General features: G+C 35.4%; 2 protein-coding genes and 2 pseudogenes across 2 annotated transcripts; all 4 read left to right on the top strand.

The window, feature by feature from the left end:
* The first annotated feature begins 5,247 nt into the window (after positions 1-5,247).
* LOC143559990 (pathogenesis-related thaumatin-like protein 3.5) lies at positions 5,248-7,057 on the top strand. Its single transcript, XM_077048400.1, has 3 exons — positions 5,248-5,746; positions 6,289-6,574; positions 6,819-7,057. Exons 1-3 carry the CDS (start codon positions 5,248-5,250, stop codon positions 6,985-6,987), a joined length of 954 nt encoding a protein of 317 aa, XP_076904515.1. The 3' UTR covers positions 6,988-7,057.
* A 1,200-nt stretch (positions 7,058-8,257) lies between these two features.
* On the top strand, positions 8,258-12,899 carry LOC143560004 (chloroplastic import inner membrane translocase subunit HP30-2-like; annotated as a pseudogene).
* A 1,998-nt stretch (positions 12,900-14,897) lies between these two features.
* On the top strand, positions 14,898-17,925 carry LOC143560003 (chloroplastic import inner membrane translocase subunit HP30-2-like; annotated as a pseudogene).
* Positions 17,926-21,121: 3,196 nt separating this feature from the next.
* On the top strand, positions 21,122-22,794 carry LOC143559989 (large ribosomal subunit protein eL30). The gene is made up of 5 exons (XM_077048399.1): positions 21,122-21,258; positions 21,345-21,450; positions 22,053-22,154; positions 22,428-22,496; positions 22,594-22,794. The coding sequence occupies exons 1-5, from the start codon at positions 21,238-21,240 to the stop codon at positions 22,632-22,634; spliced, it is 339 nt and encodes a 112-aa protein (XP_076904514.1). The 5' UTR covers positions 21,122-21,237; the 3' UTR covers positions 22,635-22,794.
* Positions 22,795-22,853: the final 59 nt, after the last annotated feature.

Raw genomic sequence — 22,853 nt, 5'->3', positions numbered from 1 at the left:
TCGTGTCGACGGTATGGGTCGCATTCGGGTCGACAGTTGAACTGAACGCGGATTGACGCGGAGCCGTACCGAACGCGAACTGACCCGGAATGTCAAATCGAACGCGAACTGACCTGGGGCGTCAAACCGAGCGCGAACCGACCGGTGCGCCGACCTGAAAGCGCTACGACTCGGAGCATCTACCCGAATGCGAACAACTTCAATAACCTAAAGGGTACCCAATTATCAATCACACTATCACAAACACTAACATAAACCACACAATCATTTCATCAAACACTTGGCGTGCACCTCAAAAACCAACACACCTTAAAGAACCTGGCAAAATAGAAGTCTTTAAACCGCAGAACCAAGTACCCAGATCCAGTTTCACGACCCGGTAACATCAAATCAGCAACCATGATAACCTTGAGCTCATCTTCCACCTGTAGGGTGTGGGTTTGTTGGTCGTTTGGACCGGGTACAACGGTGCAAGAGGGTGTTGGAAGCCAGTTATCGTAGAAGGTGTAGAGGAAGATGAAGATGAAGAGAAGAATACGTTTCAGAATCATGAATTGAAGTGAGTTTATTATTAGCGACGGAATTGCGTCGGCTGATGATCGGTTTTTAGTGACTACTGCTTTTTGGAAAGAAAGAGTGTCGTTTACCCACGAAACGAATCTAGTGTGGATTTTAATTTTTGTTGCGTAAACCCGTAAAACCATACGCAAACTCTTCATGTATGAAACGGGGATAATATTGGCTGTTAGGGACTCATGGGGTTACTAAAAAGCGAGTCCCGCGTTCTGATATTCTTTTACTCGTAGTGGTTTTCATTTGTTCGTTGGGCTTCCATTTGTTTGTTTAAAAAGTACCGCGTACCGCGCCTGTTTGTTTCACTGAATAGGGCTAGTTGTGACTGATGAACTTCTGTTTTCACTCAACTCGGCTAGCAACGACCGGTGAACTTTTGTTTTCGCTAAACGGGGCTATCAGGGACTCGTGGGATGATTAAGGAGGCGAACCGCATTCTAATATTCTTTTACTTGTTGTGGTTTCTATTTGTTCGTTTGGCATTCCATTTGTTCATTTGAAAAGTGTCACTTATGTTTTCTCTAAACTGACCTAGCAGCAACTAGTAGGCTTTTGTTTACACTAAACGGGGCTACCAGAGACTTGTGGGATGATTAAGGATGTGAGCCCCTCATTCTAATCTTCTTTTACTCATTGTGGTTTTTATTTGTTTGTTTGGGTTTTTATTTGTTCGTTTGAAAAGTGTCGCATATGTTTTCACTAAACGGGCTAGCAATGACTATTGGAGTTTTGTTTTCACTAAACGAGTATATCTGGGACTCGTGGGATGATTAAGGAGGCGAGCCGCACATTATTTTATATTCTTTTACTTGTCGTGGTTTGTTTATTCATTTGGGTTTCCATTTATACGTTTGACGAGTGTCACTTCTGTTTTCACTGAACTCGGCTAGAGACGACTGGTAGGCTTTTTGTTTTTTTACTGAACGAGGCTATTAGGGACACGCGGGATGATTAAGTAGGTGAGTCCCTTATGTTAGTCTTCTTTTTACTCGTGTTTTCCATTTTTTGTTTGAACTTCCATTTGTTCGTTTGAACTTTCATTTGTTCGTTTGAAAAGTGTACCTTATTTTTTCACTGAATGGGCTAGTAGCGGTTGGTGTGCTTTTGTTTTCACTGAACGGGGCTATCAGGAAATCCTGGGATGATCAAGGAACTGAGAATCGTTAAATTGTTTTGGGCCGAAGGCAGAAAAATTTAGGTGTTAAGTAAAAGTGTTTTTTGTTGGGTTTAAACAATTAAATTTTTAAATAAACATTTACTTGGTAAGAATTTAGGTTGCGCAATTTTTTATTTTTTATTTTATAAAAATAGGCTTAAATGATTTGACTAATTGGAAACATTAAAAATACATATTTTCACACACAAGCACGAGCGCACACACATATATATATTAAAAAAAATTCATGCTAGCTTGGTGATCGGCCTGCGGGCTGTCGACCACCCTGCCATGTACAATAAAACAATTAAAAAAAAGTGTGATTGGTCGGTTTGGGGTGGACCCCATCTCATTGATACAATTTGGGCACTACTGGTTTGTCGTCGGTGGGTTTGACGTCCAACTTGCACAAGCTCGTTTTGGTGTTTGGCGATGACATGGCTTAGGCACATTTAGGGTTAATACCCACAACGTGTAGCCTTATCACTTCTTGGTTATGGTTGAAACAACCCAGGTTAAGAATTAAACCATATTGTTTTTAACCGGATCTAGATACGGGTAAAAATTACCCTTAAAGAAAAAAAAATGAAGGGGAACTCATGGTCACCACTCACCGGTAGACGTGTTGCGTGGAGTTGCATTGCTAGTGCACTTAAGAACACTTAGTTTATGTAATATTGGTACAACTTATTAAGTGTTAATTTTGACCCATACAGCTAGCTGTAATGTGCCATTATTCAATAGCTTGATATATTTGATTTTGGTGTGTGTAAACTAGTTCGTACAATTGGATGGATACAACCTAATACAATACCCTCTCCTACAGTCCTACATATGCTAAGGTTTTTAAACCTATTCTCATGACCAGATACCCTTCCAAAATGTTTCGGGTGTCTCAACGCTTTCGGGCTCTTTTGTTATCTCTGCTTGCAATCCTTGTTTCATCTCAATTTTATTACGCCAGAGAGTTCTGCTCTCGTGTGGTGACACAATGACAGTCAAGTGGCAGTCGGCGGTATGGTTTCCCGAGAAAACGCCCAAGCAAAACTCTGAAGCCAGCGTGTGCTCGGTTAACACGACATAGTCTGGCCAGAGCAAGGCATCGAAGCTCTCCAAACTTAAAATGTGCGATCGCTAAATACAAGAAAGTTGTTCTAAAAAACATGATCATGTAGATAGAGTTAACCACACCCTATTTGGCATCTATTATCATTCTCATACTTATTCTTTTTTGTAGTGTTCACACTATTTTAGGCCATGATGGTTTGAAACAAGACGGAAATACAAATTTTGTCCTTTAAACATAGTTGATTTATGGATCATGTCCTTTAAAAAGTTTACTTTCAGGCGGTGTCCTTTACATGGAAAGTTATCTCGCTTTTTGTCCTTTTGACTAACTGTCATCAAAATCATCCGTTAACTCCTAGCATGTGCATGGCACATGCCTGACATATAAGGGTATAAATGTAATTTCAAACCTTTATTATAAAAACATATAATAACAATAATAATAATAATAGAAATATACAGTATATGTAAATTTTGTTCTCTCTTTCACCAACATCCATCTATCACTACCGCCCAACAACCACCATCCACCACCACCCATCAATTAGCACCTCAATTTTCTAGACAATTTTACATTACAAATAATGAGCACAAAGGTTTTAAGCCCAACCAACCCACCACTATTGTCTCTGGCCAACACCACGAAACCTACATCATCAACCAAACGCCATCAACCTCCATCACCATCACCACAATAACTATCTAAAACCTCCACCGTCGTCAAACTACCACCATAACCATCGCCGGAATAACGTGACCACCACCCTAGTTTAGGTCTGAATTTGTCCGATTCAGGAATGAATTGGTCGTTAACCTCTGTTCTGGTCTGATTAAGCCTTGATATTTTTTGCCCAAGTTCGTATCATTCTTCAAATAACTCTATTGCTCTATATGGTCTGAGTTCATTGCAGATCTAGAGCGATTAGAGAGAGGCGGTGGTTATGGTTTTGTGATTTTCAGCGACGAGTCCCAACACCCACTGTGGTTCGGTTCAAAATGATTGCGTTTTTTGGCGACGAGTCAGAAGTGGGGGTTTACGGTTGTAAAAATGAATGGATAATGCGAAGAAGGTGGTGTGAGTTATTAGTGTGGAGGTTGTGGATTGCAACTGAAATTCAGAGAGGAAGATTTAGTTAATATATCAATATTATTAACTAAAATGAGGGAGGAAATTACGTTTATGCCCTCACATACCAGGATTTAACGGAGGATTTGAATGACAGTTAATCAAAAGGACGAAAAGCAAGATAACTTTCCATACAAAGGACACCGCTTAAAAATAAACTTTTTAAAAGACCTTATTCGTAAATCAGCTGTATTTAAAGAACAAAATTTGTATTTCTGTGTTAGGATACAATGATACCAAGGTTTCATGGGATGGGCCGAAGAATAAAACCCTTTATAAATCTATTATTTTATATTACTTTAAAATAATAAAAAATATAAAATCGAATTTTGTTTGCTTTTTACCCAAAATAGTGTTTTTTTTCCAGATGTAGACTTAGGATTAGGAATCTTTATGCAACCTATACCAGAAGTGTACAAATCGGGTTTTTCGAACTCCTGAATTTGAGTATAGAATTGGGTTCGGGTATGATCAGGTATTAGAAACCGGGTATTTGTAATACCCGGGCCAGGTTCGGTATTGTCTCTAAAAACTATACCTTATGGGTTCGGGTCGGGTATAGAGCCAATTATTCTAAAACCGTGTATTTGATTACCCTATATCCAGGTATTGAAAAAAACCCTATTTTCGTTTTTATTTGAATACCATATTTCCAGGTATTGTAAAAACCTTATTTTCGGTTGGGTTTTTATGGGTTTTTTTCGGGCTATTTTTCAGGTATAGATAGGGCTTTTTAAAGGGTTGCACTTTGTTGGGGTATTTTTCGGGTATCATTTGGGTATTTTTCATATATGTACTTTTCCAGTAATTTCAGGTATATATCGTGTATTTAAAAATCTAGTTTCGGGTACTGGAAAAACTCGGTTCCGGGTTTTAGGTATTACCGGGTACAAATTAGGTCCAGTTCCGTGTACGAGTTTTTCATACTGAAATGCAAACCTTATTCGCACCCAACGGGTGGGGTCGGGTAATGGTCCAGATATTAAAAACCCAGGTATAAAAAAACCCGATTCTAGACTTTTTTTTTTTTAAGTCCGATTTCAAATTCAGATTTTTTTTCACCTCTAACCTACACCCCACTTCAGGATAACTCAACCTACCAATATAATAATAATACATTTAATATATAATAATAATGCATTTTCCCAACATTAACACACTCTTCAGGTGTTAAAAGAAAGGAATTACTTGTTTCAAAGGCCACCCATTACACGCCCTTTATTTCAAAGCAACCATAAGTCTTATAGCCCATATTATATATATGACCAACTCTTATAAGTTATAACACAAAACAATAAAACAAGCATATATTCCATAGATTAACATGCTTACAATATTATCAAATTCATCATTATCAACCTATAGATTCATTGTTTTAACCTATATTGTTTCGTTCGCGTGTTCTTCGGCTTCTGTGTTCACCATAACGAACAACTGCCCGTTTACAATATGGCCGGCTACACTTTCGGGTGCAGGAACGACCCCGCTTCCAACTACAGGCTTCCAGCTAAACTCGGGCCAAAGCGCACAAATCCCTACGACCCCAAAGTGGTCAGGGAGAGTATGGGCTAGAACCGGGTGCACGTTTGATCCATCGGGTGTAGGTAAATGCCAAACCGCCGATTGTGGTGGTAAGATGCAATGCAGTGGCATGGGTGCTACGCCACCCGCGTCATTATTCGAGATAACGATTGGCGGGTACAATGATCAAGATTATTATGATGTTAGTTTTGTAGATGGTTATAATCTGCCACTTATTGTTGTGCCACGTTCCACATCGGGCGGGTGTAACGCGACGGGGTGCGCCTCAGACATTAACATGGGTGAGTCTTTGAACTGTTTGGTGGAAAGTTTGTTTGTGTCCGTTTATTTAATAAACAAACGAATATAAACATAGTTTTTTGTTCATTTAAGTAACCTAATAAACGTGAACAAATGTTCTATTTATCATTAACGTTCGTGAACGATCATTTATGTTTGTTTATATTTGTTTGTTTAGTTATCCATTTTATTATATGTATTAGTGATATTAATTTGAAAACATGTTGATTTACATATTTGAGAACCTTTTATTTAGATATTTTATTTAATTTTGTCATGCTTGATGTAATGATAATGATATTTTAGACATTAGTTTATGTTTGGTTATGCTTATAATATATCTTCGTGAACTGTTCGTTCATGATGTTAATGAACGAGTATAAACAAGCACGAGCACAAACAAGAAAAATTGCCCGCTTAAGTGTTTGTGTTCATTTGTTTGTTCAGTTAAGTTAAACGAACAAACACGAACAATCCATGTTCGTTCGTTCATAGACATGGTATATATTGGACCGATTCGGATGATAATAACTTTGTTTTGTAGGGTGTCCGAAAGAGCTTCAAGTGGTGGGTGGCGATGGTGGTGGAGGTGTAGGAGGCGTTATTGCTTGCAATAGTGCGTGTGGTGCATTTGGTATGGACCAGTATTGTTGTAGCGGGCAGTATGCAAATCCGAACACATGTAGACCGTCTTACTATTCTAGTATCTTTAAACGAGCTTGTCCTCGTGCTTATAGCTACGCGTTTGATGATGGTACCAGCACGTTTACTTGTAACGCATATGAATATGTCATCATCTTTTGCCCCAACAACAACAACAACAATAACAGGTAACTTCTACACGTCTCTTCTAAGACTTGGTCAGGTCAACCCCATGTTGAGTAGCAGGTCAAAATGGGTCAGGTTAAAAGTAGGCCTATTTAATATTCAATAGTTTAAATCATAATAGAAAAGTAGGCTTATTTTGTGCAATACTTAATGTATTTGACACGAATCAATCTGTTAATGAGTATGTTGAATGAAAATTTTACCTTTATACTCGTTATCTAAATATCTTGTCAATTTGCAACGCAGTATGGAACAAACACCCAAACCCGACCCATTGATAGCTCCACATATTAAAAATGGCCAAACGGGAGGGTCTACACATACAACCACATCGTCGAACGCCAGTCTACAAGTTTATGTATCGGCATGTCTCCTTGTAGCTTCATTTCTATCGTTGCACCTAATACATATGTAACGTTCATTAGTCGGCTTTTCATGTTTCACTCAAAAAGTGTGTGATCAACATGTTGAAATCAAGAGAAAACATGAGAATAGTTGCACACATGCATGTATATTTAATCTTTACAGTCAAATCTAATAGATTTATAGATCATATATATATTTATGTGATTTGGTTTAAATTTGTTTGACCATTTAGCATTTTGACTAAACGATTTGAAACTTGAAACTAGTCGTGTAAACTGAACCCACCGTATAGCTATTATCATTCATTTACATGTAAATATTTTGTATCCATGGATAACTTTATTATTTATCTTAAAACTTAAACTATTGATTAAAAAAAAGAAATAAACATTTGGTTCAAACCGCTAACCTAACTGTAAACCTGCCAAATCGTTAAAACCAGTTGGTTTTGAAAAAAATTTAAAAATATGGTTCAAACGCCTAAACATTTGGGATTCTTTATTATTTTACCTCCTTATAACTTTTTTCATAAACCTGTTTATGAATTTATTACCTTACAATAGCATACAACACCAAACAACTTTTAACTTTTTCAAAAGTTAATAAGTCATAAGTTGCTTAAAATAAACAATCCCCCCCCTCCCATAAAAAAAATGTCTGCCCATCGGACCCTTAAAACTAGTTGTCCCAATCAACCTACACAAGCCGACCAACTTAGGTTGTCATTTTTCGATACCAAATTTTTTATCGTGTCAAACCGAACCATTAACAACATGAAAAAAAGGAAAAAAATCTCAAATGAGACATCTAATATCTCAAAAAATACATTCAAAACAAAAAAATATTGACCATATTTGTCACCAATCACTTTTCCATTTTAACATCCTTTTAGAACTACTATAGTCTACGGCATGACTGGATGGTCGTAGTTTAGCTTGTGGCCAATCCTGATTTGGAACTCGCAGAGAGTTTATCACAAAGGCAAACCCCATGTTCATGTTTCCGGGTCCTCTCTGCGTCCTCGGAAGAACCTTCTCCAGTTGACACCAGTTGCGCCGTCACTAGAGTCGAAACCCTCTGCCGTGACGCAAACATGATAAAACCCCCGTTTTAACTCGGATTCAAATAAACAACCTCCTAAAAAAAACCTAGTTCTTATCATCATTGCCATAATGCCATAACCAACTGGGCTAGCCCATAAGTTACCCATTTTTTCACATAAGCATGTTAGGTTTATTTATCTACACAAAAACCAAACTACAATAATAATAAATAATATTAATATCATTCTCTCTTTCATGTAACCAAAACCCTTAACAATGGTGACAGGAAAACGAAAGCAAGAACAGCTAACAATAATAGCAAAAGATTTCATGAAGAATAACCCGATGACACACTTGAATACAAAGATACGAGAGCTTGATAATGGGGTTAAGGGTTGGCTGGCTAAGCAATCTTTACCGGTTGAGACCGCCATTGTTACCGTCAGCAACGCCGCCTATGGTGCAGTCACCGATGGGATAATGGGTTCAACTTGGCAGGACGCCACCACCCTTTTTCCACAGGCCATGCAACATTCCAAGGTTGTTATTATTATTATTATTATTATTATTATTGGTTTAGGCTGCGATGCGCACATATAATGTATATACATGTGAACCCTCGGGTGAGCAAAAGTGAAATTGCACTAATTTTGACGTTATTTTACTAATCTCGTGAAAATAACGTTAAAAGTGACGGAAGGTTAATCAGGCATCATGTGGTGGCGTTGATAGCCGAAAGACAAGGGTATATGCACCAATTGGCTGATGGTTGAGTGCTATGTACCTTATGTCCAAGGCTTGATGCAAAACTACTATCAAGCCAAGGTAAGGATGTCTACATGTTACCCTCCTCAGACCCTACCATAGCTTTGCTATTGGCGGGATATACTGAGTACAATGATGATGATGATGATGGTTTAGGGTTTCGGTGGGAAGTTGGTATACGTTCTTTAGTTAATAAACGAACGAACATGAAGTTCATTTATGTTGGTTTGAGTATTAATATAAAGTAATTAAATATTATTTGTATTTTATATGCATTATTATATCATGTTATTATCTCCTTATATATATATATATAGGGTTTGGATCAAATACAAATGAAATTAACGTGCTAAACGTGAGAATCAAGTAGAGTAATTATATAAGTACATCATAGAGTAATTACGTAATTACTCTATGATATAATTACATAATTACTACTTGTATATATAATTACTCTACTTGATTCTCACGTTTAGCACGTTAATTTCATTTGTACGTTAACTTTCCCCTATATATATATATATATATATATGGTAAGGTTAAAATGAAAACCCACTTGAGTTGTGAAAACCCGCGAAAACCCTATGTAACATCGTTTTTTTTTTGTTACATGTAATATATGTTGTAACATTTAATACAAAACATCGAAACATCAAAAAAAAATATATTTTGCTATTTTTTAACATTTTTTTACTAATTTTTATATATGTTTTCAGAAGAGAGAAAAAGTTATATTTATATTTATATTTTTTATTCACTTTAATTGTGGGCCACAAGATTTAAACATTAATTAAAAACATGTGGTTGAGAATGGGTTTCTAGAGTTTTTACAACTAAAATGGGTTTTCATTTCATTTTATACTTGGCCTATATATATACACACACATGTATGTTGTTTTTGATGTTATATGATTATATCTGTCTATGTTTGCATGTTTTTACCATGCAGTCTTTCATCAATCACTACATATGGTAATATTGGTAGCTGCCTATATACGCACATACACACACCTCATGTTTTGTATATCTATCTGTTGATTGTTTTTTGAGCCAAGGGTCTCTCTTGAAGCATTGCTATTTGTGGGATTTAGTGGGTTTGGTTGTTGGTATGCATTACTTAATGTTTGTTTGCTTGTGTTATTCATGTATGCTTGTGTTTGTTTATGTTTGTTCAATCATATTCGTGAACTGTTCGTTTAGATTTTTAACGAAAAGACATAAACGAGCATATTTGTGGATTGATGGAGTGATTTGACCATGGGGCCTATTAACAAAGTTGTAAATTGTGTTATGAGTTGTATAGGTTATTTCTTTTCTATGAGATATGTTTTATATTATTTAAGAAGCCATAATAGAACTCTAACGTGACTAAAACTAAGGGTGTAAGCGAACTGAGCCTGAGCTCGACTAGGCCTGAGATAATAGAGCTCGATCAAGCTTAGCTCGCCTTTTCAAGATTGAGTTTGGCTTGATTATTATTTATTAATTATTATTTTTATGTTATTTTGATATATTTTGAGATAAAACCTTAATAAGCATAAGCTCGGTTGTACAGTGTTAAACTAATACATAAAAGTCCAAACTAGTTACAACTTAAAAACAAACTAGGCTCATTAAGGCTTGACAAGCTTAAAAGATATTCCCATACAAGGCTCGAGCTTGGGCTCAATAACTAAACGAGCTTTATTCAAAGCTCAGGCTCGATAAGGCTTGGCTTGCTTTGAGCTTTTTATTGATCTGATCTCAAGTAGCTCGTGAGCGGCTCGGATTGTTTGCACCTCTATCAAAATATCATATTTGTAGTTTATATGTATTATATCATGTACTTAATATTTTACATTTGTTTGTGTTTATTCATGTTTGCTTGTCCCTTTACATTTGTTCATATATGTTGGTTTATGGTTTATGTTTATTCAATCATGTTTGTGAGTTGCTCGTTTCATCATCATCATCGTACTCAGTATATTCCACTAATAGCAAACCTATTGTAGGGTCTGAGGAGGGTAAGGTGTAGACAGCCTTACCTCTACCCCCCTGGCAGCTTCCGGTGAGACCCCCAACTCGATAGTAGTTTGCATCAAGCCTTGGACATAAGGCACATAACATTCAACCATCGGCACACCGGCCGATTAGTGCATGTACCCTTGTCTTTCGGCTATCAACGCCACCAGATGATGCCTGATTAACCTTCCACCACTTTTAAGGTTATTTTTACGAGATTAGTAAAATAACGTCAAAATTAGTGCAATTTCACTTTTGCCCATCTGAGGGTTCACACATATATACATTATATGCGCAAGTCCAATTTCACTTTCGTGAGTTGCTCGTTTACAAGCATAAATTTAATCCACATATGTATACACATTACATAACATAGACAAATCAAAAAAAATTTAAATGATAAAAACCGTAAGGTTTGATCGAGTTCAAATGGCTTTTGTATTGGTGCAAACGATCTGAGCCGCTCGCGAGCTACTTGAGATCAGATCGATAAAAAGCTCGAAACGAGCCAAGCCTTATCGAGCCTGAGCTTCAGATAAAGCTTGTTTAGTTATGTTAGAGTTCTATTATGACTTCTTAAATAATATAAAACACATCTCATAGAAAAGAATAAATAGATGCAGTTAATAACACAATCTTTAACAATTTTGCTACATGTTCGTTTAAAAATTGAACATGTTCGTGTTCGTTTAAACAAACATGTGCATGTCTTATATTCACAAATCATGCATTATCATGGGCTTGTCCGGCGGTTTGTCCAAGATAGATCTTCTCAAAACCATTATTGTATTGCAGGCTTTTGCAGGTGGACCCTTAATCCAGGCCCGTACTTTCGCAGCTTTTTTCGGTGTAAAGCAGGTTTAAAGTGTGTCATGAAAAGATTAACAGGCAAGGAAGATATCCAGACAAAGTAAATGTTTATTAAGTTCAATACTCATATTCATTTTATGCATTTTCTTTATGTTAATAAATATTAATATATGATTGCAGTATGGCTGCATCTTTCGGGGCGGGAATGATGCTTGCTTTGGTTAGTGGCCCGGAGGGTCCTAATGTCTTCACATCGGGCGCTTATGATTGTTATGATTTGAAGTCGCCGTATCAGTTTCATAAAATAAAAAGGTACTTTTAACTCATTGTGCAGTTAGAGGAGGCGTTCTCAGCGTTCTCAAAGCCGCGGGCTGAAGATGTGTTATACCGTGAAACTAAATCCATGTTGTCTAGTCTCGGTCTTCAAAAGTACGAGAAAAACTTCAAGAAAGGCTTGTTAACCGACCCTACTTTGCCTCTGCTTACCGACAGGCAAGTTTTTTAAATCTTGTAGCAGTGTTACAGTTTCGAATTTTATCTTTATCTCTTAGCGGGTCAAACAGGTAAAAACTTTTAATGATAGTGCAAAAGGAAACGAGTCAAAAGAATTGCATTGATCTAAGCAGTTTTTTAGTCATAGTTGACACTAGTTACGAAAAAACTTAAAAAAAAGGCTTTTTTTAACTTTTAAATAGCGAATGTTACAACTCTGGCCCATTTACTTATGAATGGGTCGATTCGGGTATGTTTCTAACAGGGCAAATAGGTAAAACACCATATAAAAGGAAATGGGTCAAAAGTTGTCTAAATTGCAATTTTTTATGCATAGATTTTTTAAATTATTCTGTAAAAAAACATATTATCATTCAAGTAATTATTTTAATCATAGCTGACACTATATATTTATTTGGAACTTCAAAATTATGAATAAAAAAATGTCTCGGGCCAACCCTACCAATACTTAAAAAAAGTAACCGTTTTGATCCACACCCGTTACCCAACCCGTCTGACACGCCCATTTTGCCATGTCAAACGTCTAATTTTATAAATATTCTCCATTACTTATCGGTTTTCCTAATAACATTAATATTGGTAAAACAAATGATTTACAATGAAGTGGCAGGTAAGCGGGCAACGTCTATTTATTCTAACTTTTATTTATTGTCTTGTAATATATGAATCAGTGTTCTGCAAGATGTAAGAATCCCACCCGGACCACGACTTTTGATTATCGAACACGTCCAAAAGTATGCATCTTGCCTCTTAAGCTAATATATTCATTAAATAAATTACTTTTTAACGCGTTTAATTTCGATTATGCAGGAACAAGGTGAAGAAATGATGGACAACTTAGAGAGTGATTCAAATGTAGGAACCTTATGATATTACGACTTATGTTTTGGTAGTACAAACTTGTTTTTGAGTAATGACATTGTGCTTTACTATTATCCAATTATTAAAAATATTTTATTAATAAATATTTATGAATATTTTGTGGGTTTCTTTGGGGCGGTTTTGCTCCTTTTTAGAGCGGTTTCATCGTCGTCTTAAAAGACGCCTTGATTGTTTTGCAGGACCACTTGTTACGGCGGTCTAAAACCGCCTCTAAAGCCTCATTTTGCGGCCTCAAAAGCTCGTTTTTGAACTAGTGTAATATCAGTTTCACTTTGTATTGCAAACTCAACCAAGGGTGTTTAGTATAATGATGGTATGATTTTATTTTTAGATGATGTAAGCATTTGGTATCTTTTCTTAATTTTGTTTTCTTAATTTAGTGCATGCATGTTGCTTTATAGTTGTCATAGACTCATAGTAATTCTTTTTTTATTTGATCAAATATGTTCATATGACGCATGTTAGAAATATTCAACCTATAAACTGTGATAAAAATACTTTTTCATATTTGCTAATGATTAAAAAAAGCCGACTCCAATTGAATTTATTAGCTTATTCGTCCTAACATCGACTCGGTTCGGGGTTTAAATTGAATAAATTTTACTATTATAATAAAGTAAAATAAAGAGACTTGGGTGTCAAACTCATATTCAATTCTAGCCTAATTTTTCCTACTAATATTTTAATCTCTCATTTTATTAGTCTTAGCCATCAATGGGTCATGAGTTAAAACCAATTTGGCAATTGGGTTTTAAAATAGTCAGTTTCTCCTTATAATATTCTAACATCTCATTTATCCTAGCTATTCAAGTGTGCAGTTGGGGTTATAAAATAGTCAAGAAATTAAAAATAAATATTGATTGAAGATTACAAGTACAAATATAAAAGTTAAACAAGTAAAAAATAGCCAAACAATTAGACACGAATTTACCTGTTAATTTTCGTGTCTAAACAGGTAAAATACATGTTTACCTGTTAAGTACATGTTAAGTATCTGGTTAGGTTTTTATAATTAAATATACATATAAATATAAGTTATCCTAAAAGACCTAAACCCTAAATTCCTAAAACATTTTCACTCTCTGTTTCTCAGCCGTCACCACTCACGACATTCATTCTCCGATCATCAGCTCCTCCTCTGAACTCCGGCCATCAGCGTTGCCACTGAACTCCTATACCTCGCAGCCCCCGGTGATTCCTCCGGTCGTCACAGCTTGCTGCCTCATCGTTAACCCTACTTAGTAAGTTAGTAATCACTCTACTTTCGACGACTTTTGTTTCACTAAACATGTTGTCACATTTCGATATTAACGAAAAATTAAATTATTAGCGAAATTAAATTTTAGAAAGAAATAAAGAAAAAAGAAAAGTAATAGGAACAAATAAGACAGGCATGTGGCTTTGCTTAATAATAAACTAACATGTGAACTATGACTTGAGATTGCAAAAAGTTAGATTTTTTATAATCTATGTGGCAAACCAACCTCAATGTAGTTCAGCAATGAGACTAGTCTAACGTAAAACACATTTATAAGTTTTTTAAAATAAACAGGTCACGGGCCGACCCAAACACGACATGCTTAGCTATAAACGTGCTCGTGAATTTGACTTGAACACACCCGAATCTAGTAAAAATAAACCCAAACCCGTAATTTTCGTGTTAAATTTATATCATAACTACGTTGATATTGATAAAGGTATATTAATAATGGAATGAAAGGGGCATAATGCCATTCAACTTGAGTTACGAATTTTGGTACTGAAATGCATATCTTATCCGTACCCTATGGGTAAGGTCGGGCATTAAAAACCCAGATATAAAAAACCCGATCCTAGATATTTTTTTCCGGTCCGATTCCGAATTCAGGTTTCTTTTTTTTTTTTTTTTTTTTTTTGCAAACAATACACGGGTTCAAAAGCGATAAAAGCTGGTATGTTTTGAACAATGGTGTCAGTAAAACAAAAGCAAGAACAATTAACAATAATCCCAAAAGACTTCATGAGCAACAACCCAATCAAACACTTGAATACAAAGATACGAGAGCTTGATAATGGGGTTAAAGGGTGGCTGGCTAAGCAATCTTTACCGGTTGAAACCGCCTTTGTTACCGTCAGCAATGCCACCCAGGGTGCACTCATTGGTGGGTTATTGGGTTCATTCAATATTAATACTGATGCAGCCTCTGTTACTGTTAATCCACAGGTTATTATTACTGTTTATGCACTAATTTTGTGAAAAAATATTGTTTGGTGTGAATAATAGAATAGAATTGTGTATGCATGTATGATCTGCTTGTGAATTGATAGCAAAATTGCTACACATTGTGTTATAACTTATGGCTTGTATCTATTAATATTTATTTTATTTTCTCTAAGATATGTTTTATTGTAGAAAAAAACCCTTAAAAAATTAATAAAAAAATCATAACTCAAATTTTAATACAAAAACGAAAAATGCAAAAACACAAAAATGTTTCCACCGTCTTCCTAAAAAAAAGACACAATGTTGAGTGAAAAAGATCATTGTGTTTTTTTGTTTATTATTGTGTTTTGTGTTTATTTTCGTCTTTGATTGTGTCTTTTTTTCTTGATATTGTGTTATATTGTAACATTGCGTCATATTTTGTTCGGCATTGTGTTATATTTTACGATCTATTGTGTCTTTTTTTGTTCATCATTGTGTTGTTTGTTCATTTTCGGCATTCAGTCTTTTTTCTTAGCATTGTGTCTTTTCGTTTTTTTTTTGGAATGGGAATGGCGGGGGAAATATTTTGGTTTTATTATTTTTTTCGTTTTTTATTTATATATTGAGTTATGATTTTTTTTATTATTATTTTTGAATTTTTTTAGGGGTATTTTGTGTGGCCACAAATCCTTCTCACACTTCTCATTTTTGTCTCCCTTTGCATTTTAACTTTACCCATGTTTTATAATGTTTAAGAATTCATAAATGAACTCTAATGTAACTAAAACCAGCGGTGTATACGAGCCGAGCTGAAATGGGCTCGAGCTTGGCTTGTTTATTGTTTATTAATTAAATTTTGTGAAAAAATGTTGTTTGCTGTCGATGTAAACGAGCCGAGCTCGAGTATATGAATACCCTATTCCCGGATATTGAAAAAAAAAACCTTTTTTCGGGTATAGATTGGGGTTGTTACGGTGCTGCACTTTTTTGGTGTATTTTTCGCGCATTTTTTCAGGCATAGATCAGGTATTTGAAAAACCCGGTTTCGGTTTTCGGGTATTACCGGTTACATCGCGTCTGGTTCCGGGCACGGGTTTTGGTACTGAAACGCATACCCTACTTTTACCATACGAGTAGGGCCGGTGGGGTTCGGATCCGGGCTCGGGTTTTTTTGTGCATCTCTATGGCCGTCCTCGAGAATCGTTAATGTTGCTGTCATGGCAGGCTTTTGCAGTTGGGCCCTTAATCCAGGCCTGTAATTTTGCTGTCATGACAGGTGTAGGCGCAGGCTTACATTGTGTCATGAAAAGATTAACAGGCAAGGAAGATATCCAGACAAGGTAAATGTTTCTTAAGCTCAAAGCTCAATTTCATGCCTTGTATTTTGATGTTATTATTAATCTATAATTGCAGTATGGTAGCGGCTTTCGGGTCAGGAGTTATGTTTTCTTTGGTTAGCGGCCCGGGGGGTCCTAACCCGGCTGCTAATGTCTTCACATCGGCGTTTTCTTTGCGCTTTTTAGTGGTGGACTCCACAAGGTGATTATTAGTTTATTATTATTATTATTATGATTATTATTATTATTATTATTATTATTATGGTAAAGTAAATTTAGTTTTTGACCCGTTGCGCAGTTGGGGGATAAGTTCTCAAAGCCGCGGGCTGAAGACGTGTTATACCGTGAAACTAAACTATGTTGTCTAGACTTGGACTTCAAAAGTATGAGAAAAACTTCAAGAAAGGCTTGTTAACTGACCGCACTTTGCCTCTGCTTACCGACAGGCAGGTTTTTTTAATATTAAAAAGAGTGTTATGATTTTGAATTTTATCTTTTATCTCTTAACGGGCCAAAAAGGTATAAAGTTTTAATGATAGCGTAAAAGGAAACGGGTCAAAAGTTGCCCAAATTGCATTTGCAATGTGTAAAATTTTCTATATCATTCCATTAAGAAATGAATGTTACAATTTCGACCCATTTGCTTAAGAATGGGTCGATTCGGATATGTTTTATTTTGGGTCAAACAGGTATATTTTTAAAAGACCTATATAAAAGGAAACAGGTCGAAAGATGCCCAAATTGCATTCACATGGAACTTTTTAAATCATAAAAAAAACATATTATTATTCAAGTAATTATTTATTTGGAATAATGTCTCGGGTCAACCCAACCTAAACAATCCTGAAAAAGTAACCGTTTTGATCCAAACCCAATAGGGTGTAAACGAGCCAAGCCCGAGCTTGACTCGTTTTGACATACGAGGGTTCAAGCTCAAACTTTTTTTCTAAAGCTCGAGCTCGGCTTGTGAGTTGTTTTTTCAAGCTCAGGCTCGGCTCATTTATTATTCATTATTAATTTGTATACATTTTTTTTTATTTTTATATATTTTGAGAAAAACTTTAAACGAGCCTAAGCTCGGCTCGAGCTAGTTTAGTACCTCAAACGAGCCAAAGCTCGGCTGTGAAGTGTTAAACTTAATACATAGAAGTCCAAAAGAGGTGAAACTTAAAATTCACAAGGCTCGAGCCCGGGCTCTATAACTGAACGAGCTTTATTGAGGCTTGGGCTCGGCTTGCTGCGAGCTTTTTATCGATCTGAGCTCATGTCGGCTACTCATTTTGCTGCCTGACTCGCTCATTTTGCCATGTCAAACATCTCGTTATTCTAACTTTTATCTATCGTCTTGTAATATATGAATCAGTGCTCTGCAAGATGTAAGAATCCCACCCGGACCACGACTTTTGATCATTGATCATGTCCAAAAGTATGCATCTTGCCTCTCAAGCTAATGTTCATTAAATAAATTACTTTTTAGCGTGTTTAATTCTGATTATGCAGGACCAAGGTGAAGAGAGGATGGTATTAAACTATTGACTATTAAGACTTGTGGTTAGTAGCAGCAAACTTATTTTGATGTAATGATATATGGTGCTTCACAATTATGACTAACTAGTTTTTTACCTAGCGCAACTGGTAAAACTCAGACGGTGGTAAAACTCAAGTGTTGAGCCGGTAAGTTGACGCGAATTCGGTCGGTTTTGGTGGCATGCGCTATTGTACTGGAATTAAAACCAAATATAAAACAAAAAAATTATAAAATTAAGGTGGACCAATGTGGTGGCATCAGTTGGTAAAACTCGAGTGCTGGTAAAACCCGACCGTTGACGATCCCGGGCGTTGAGGCGGTGAGTCTACAGGGATTCAGTCGGATTCTGTCATGTTTGTTATGATACTGGAACTAAAAAAAATTGGCATTCGATCGGTTTCGTTACGGTGACTGAACTAAAAAACAAAAACAAAATTTACGGACCAGTTCGGTGCCGCCAAGTGGCCCAATAGGACACTTGCGGCACCAAACTTCTTAAACTTCTTGTTTGTTATATAGCAATAATAATGACTATTATCCAAATACTAAAAATATTTTATTGATACATGCCTATATGGTTTACATTTTTATACAAAGATCACACACAACTTTTTAAGTCTTTTAAGGATCAAAGGATGCGGATTCAATGAACTTGTGAGCAGCCTCGAGCTGCTCCATCAATGCCGATAAATGCGCCTGGTATTGTTGTGCATGATCAACTGTCTCGGCCTCAAGGTCACCGAGCTCTGCGCATAGGCGCTCCTCTGCGTCCTCTGCAACACTAACTTTTTCACGCAATCTTTGCAGCTCTGCTTTCGTGTTTTGTTCCCTTTGGAGGCTTTTAATTAGTTCTTTTTCGAGTTCTTCGTTTTGCTTCTTCAGTTCATCCATTTCTAAGGTTGGATTGATGTGTTGTTGGTTAACTGTTTTAGCAGTTGGGTTGATTATAACTTATAATTAAGCATAGATTTTAAAGGTCTAGGTTCAATGTATCTTATCTTGTCTTCTTGGCCTTTCAAAGTGACAAGTGACTAACAACACAATAATAATCTTGGCCTCAAGTTGAATGGCATTATGCCCCTTCCTTTTGACTATTAATACACCTTTATCAACATGGTTATGATATAAACTTACCACGAAAATTACAGGTTTGGGTTTATTTTTACTAGATTCGGATGTGCACAAGTCAAATTCACGAACACATTTAGCTAAACATGTTGTGTTTGGGTCACATGGATTTAAAAAATAAGAAGAAAATCAACTTTTTGTAATCCCAAGTCATAACGGTTTGCTACATCAACTCAGTTCACCTATTAGTTTATTATATTAAACAAAGCCTCATGTCCATATCTTATTTATTTTTATTACTTTTCTTTTTTCTTTATTTTTTTTATAAGATTTAATTTCACTAATAATTTAATTTTTCGTTAATAACTTGTAAAAGTTAGCTTTAAAAAAAATATAAATATGCAGTTGCGCTTAACTTTTAATTGTGAACAATCCGGTATAAATTTTATAAAAAACGGATTACTTCAAAATAATATTTTTAATATGGGTTCGTACGTTTTTTGGGTAAAAGCTTATGTAATTTATATCGTGTAATTTTATATTTCCTGTTACGATTGTAATTTTGCTTATATACATTATTAAGTATGTTTGATGAATATAAATGCTTTTTAAAAGAAATTTAAAATTAAATATATATTGTTTGTTTTTAATAAAGATTTTGTTTATATTTCTAGACACTTTTAAAGAAATGACAACAATTATATTTATTTAAGAATATTAAATAAATATAATAATATTTATAACTCAAACTGATATTTTGTGCTAAATTTAAAAAGATAAAGGAGAAGCAAACATTATGTATTGTGGTTTTAACATGACTACATACAAATTTTTTTTGTAACTTGTAATTTAAGAATATAATATTAATATGAAAAAGAAATAAAATAAAAGCTGGTTGTGTTTGTATAAAAGCTGGTCGGGTTTTTGATAGGATTTTGACCAGCCAGGATGAGTTTTTATTGGTTTTTTGTTGGATCCGGGTTGGGTTTTCACTGCGTAGAGGTGGAACCGTTTTTGGCTACGGTTTCTCTAACAAACTGAACTTGGTCTGTACTCCGCATAGGGGTGTGCATGGGTCACTTGGGACGGTTTTGAGCCAAACTCATAACCATAACCGATATGTCGGTTAATGGATATCCATAACCATTATGGCAGTTTCGGTTAATCGGTTTTTAAGGTTATAACGAGTCAGTTTGAGTCGGTTAACCATAACCAAAACAATATAGCTACGTCTAAAAGTTTGGTACCAAATATTACAACAAAACAACATTACATAGTCCATAATATTAATACCAAATATTATAAAAAAAAACGCCAACATATAATTTAACAATGAAATTCAAGTTAATTCAATAACAAACGTTGTACCAAAACCATTAAAATCGTATACTCCGACCATATGTTTGGTGGAAGTTACCTCAAACACAGTGTTGGTTAAATAAACGGTCCGGTTCGGTTATGGCGGGTTTGAAATTATTTTTAACCAAAACCGCCCACCGGTTATGTTGGTTATGGCGGTTAAGTTGCTCACGGCTACTCAGCAGTACCTGCGGGAAGAGGTGCACAAATCGGGTTTTTTTTACCCGGAACCGGGTGGGTAGGAAACGGTTCCGTGTATGGTCAACAAAAGCCAAAACCAGGTCGAGTAGGAACCGGTTCCGGGTATAGTCGGGTATTTGACCGGGTTTCTCGGTTTTTTTTTTGGGGTTTCGGGTAGGGTAGGGTTTTGGCCGGGTGTTTCCGGTTCCGGGTATGCCTCAAGGGAGAATTCTAATACTAGGTCCTACCCGTGGGTTAGGTACGGGTAGGAACCAGTTCCGGGTCGGGTCGGGTCAGAACCGGGCATTTTGTGCACTTCTACTTGTGGGTCGGGCACGCCACGTGTTAGGAAACATATTGCCTCCTTGGGCCTTGGCTGTGCGAAAAAGTTAACCCAATAGCCACTAACTATTTTCTAAATGGGCTTCATACATATAAACCCAAACAGCCCAATAGTAAAACCCTGACCTATATAAACACTTCATATTCAACATCTTTCAATTCGTTCGCCGCTGCAGGTTAGCAAACCAAACCATAATTCCCAAATTCAATCAATCAAACCCTAATATTATTATTAATCTTTATTTCTTCTTCACAGAAAGTCGATTCAGCTGCTGCAGAAGCAAAAATGGTGGCCGGAAAGAAGACTGTAAGTTATATTATTATTATTATTATTATTAATTTTATTATTATTATTATTATTGATTTAATTATTAATATTATTATTGAATGCAGAAGAAGACACATGAGAGCATCAACAACAGATTGGCTCTTGTGATGAAGAGTGGAAAGTATACTCTTGGTTACAAGACTGTGCTTGAATCACTCAGGAGCTCAAAAGGTTAATTTTTTTATTAATTATTATTATTATTATTTTGCATTTTGGTGTTGATGAGTTTAGTTAGTTTTTTAGATCTACATTATTAATTTTTGAATTTGTAAAAATCCTATGGAGCATGTGGAATAAAAGAAACTACTTTTTTCAATGATTAGATTGGATTGTATTTCACTATTTTGTTTATTAGTTATATGATATTAATGTGTACACATAGTCTTTCTTACATAGTAAATTTAAAAAATAAAGTAGTTAAACTTTTTGTGTGTATATATATATATATATATATATATATATTTTGAATTTTTGTTAATGGATAGTTTTAGCTAATTTATGTGGAGTTTTACAAACTAGTATAATTTGTCAATGATTGTAGTTGTTGTAGTTGATACATAGCTTTGAATTGCAATATTGATACACAGAAGGATTGTTGAATTATTTAAGTTTATATTAAAATTGTTGGTAAAACATTTTAATTTTTTGTGTAGTTATAGTGTAGTTTTACAATCTTGTTACAAATGGCTGATTAATTTAGTTCTAGTGTTAAGTTGTATATGTAAATGTATGTATGATTGTATAATATGTTTTTGATTGGATGTGAAATGCAGGCAAGCTGATCATCATCTCTAACAATTGCCCTCCTTTGAGAAAGTCTGAAATTGAGTACTATGCCATGCTTGCCAAAGTTGGTGTCCATCACTACAACGGAAGTACGTTTACTCGTTGTGTCTTTCATCTCTTATAGATACCCTTTGTTTATCTAGTTGACTTATGATTGTTATTTTTTTAACTTTACTGTCAAATATTTAGAATATACACCATCTCATAAACTATGGTTGTCCTTTGTAATTAAACATAGAAACAATAGTTTATAAAATGTAATATATAGTCTTTTGTGATAAAATTCATCTATAGTAATCTAATCTACCATTGTTGATCAAAAGCTATTAATTTTTAACATAACTTTGTTTTTATGTTTGCAGACAACGTTGATCTTGGTACCGCTTGCGGAAAGTATTTCCGCGTGTCATGCCTCAGCATCATTGATGCAGGTATGAAATCAAATTCTTTCAAAGGCTATTTTACTTCATTGTTTTGGTCAACATGTTACTTAACATTGTGATTTTCTTTTCTTTTTTACTTTGATAGGTGATTCTGACATCATCAAGTCTCTCCCTGGTGACAATTGAAGGCAAAATTAGCATTTGGGTTCTTAGATATTTGATTACTCCGTTGTTGAGTTCCAAGTTTTTCTTTGTTATCTTAAATCCAATGAATCTTTAGCAGACCCTTGGATGCTTTTGTGTTCTGAGCTTTTAGTAGGATACAGTGTTCAATCAATTAAATTTTGCCCAACTTTTCTTCTTGTGTTCTTCTGTTGGTTGTTAAAATTGTTAACTTTTATCCAT

The sequence above is a fragment of the Bidens hawaiensis genome, unplaced genomic scaffold, assembly GCF_021521415.1.
Source record: "Bidens hawaiensis isolate Kalapana, Puna unplaced genomic scaffold, B.hawaiensis_p1.1 tig00020148_1, whole genome shotgun sequence".
Classification (NCBI taxonomy): Eukaryota; Viridiplantae; Streptophyta; class Magnoliopsida; order Asterales; family Asteraceae; genus Bidens; species Bidens hawaiensis.
This window is presented reverse-complemented; position numbering and strand designations above follow the sequence as displayed.

What these genes read in the sequence shown, in the direction of transcription:
- LOC143559989 (XM_077048399.1), top strand. Translation starts at nt 21,238, where the DNA reads ATGGTGGCCGGAAAGAAGACT. An exon ending in TGGTGGCCGGAAAGAAGACT is followed by an intron (nt 21,259 to 21,344) that starts GTAAGTTATATT and finishes TATTGAATGCAG; the next exon opens with AAGAAGACACATGAGAGCAT. An exon ending in TGTCCATCACTACAACGGAA is followed by an intron (nt 22,155 to 22,427) that starts GTACGTTTACTC and finishes TTATGTTTGCAG; the next exon opens with ACAACGTTGATCTTGGTACC.
- LOC143559990 (XM_077048400.1), top strand. Translation starts at nt 5,248, where the DNA reads ATGCTTACAATATTATCAAATTCATCATTATCAACCTATAGATTCATT. An exon ending in CGCCTCAGACATTAACATGG is followed by an intron (nt 5,747 to 6,288) that starts GTGAGTCTTTGA and finishes TTTGTTTTGTAG; the next exon opens with GGTGTCCGAAAGAGCTTCAA. An exon ending in AACAACAACAACAATAACAG is followed by an intron (nt 6,575 to 6,818) that starts GTAACTTCTACA and finishes TTTGCAACGCAG; the next exon opens with TATGGAACAAACACCCAAAC.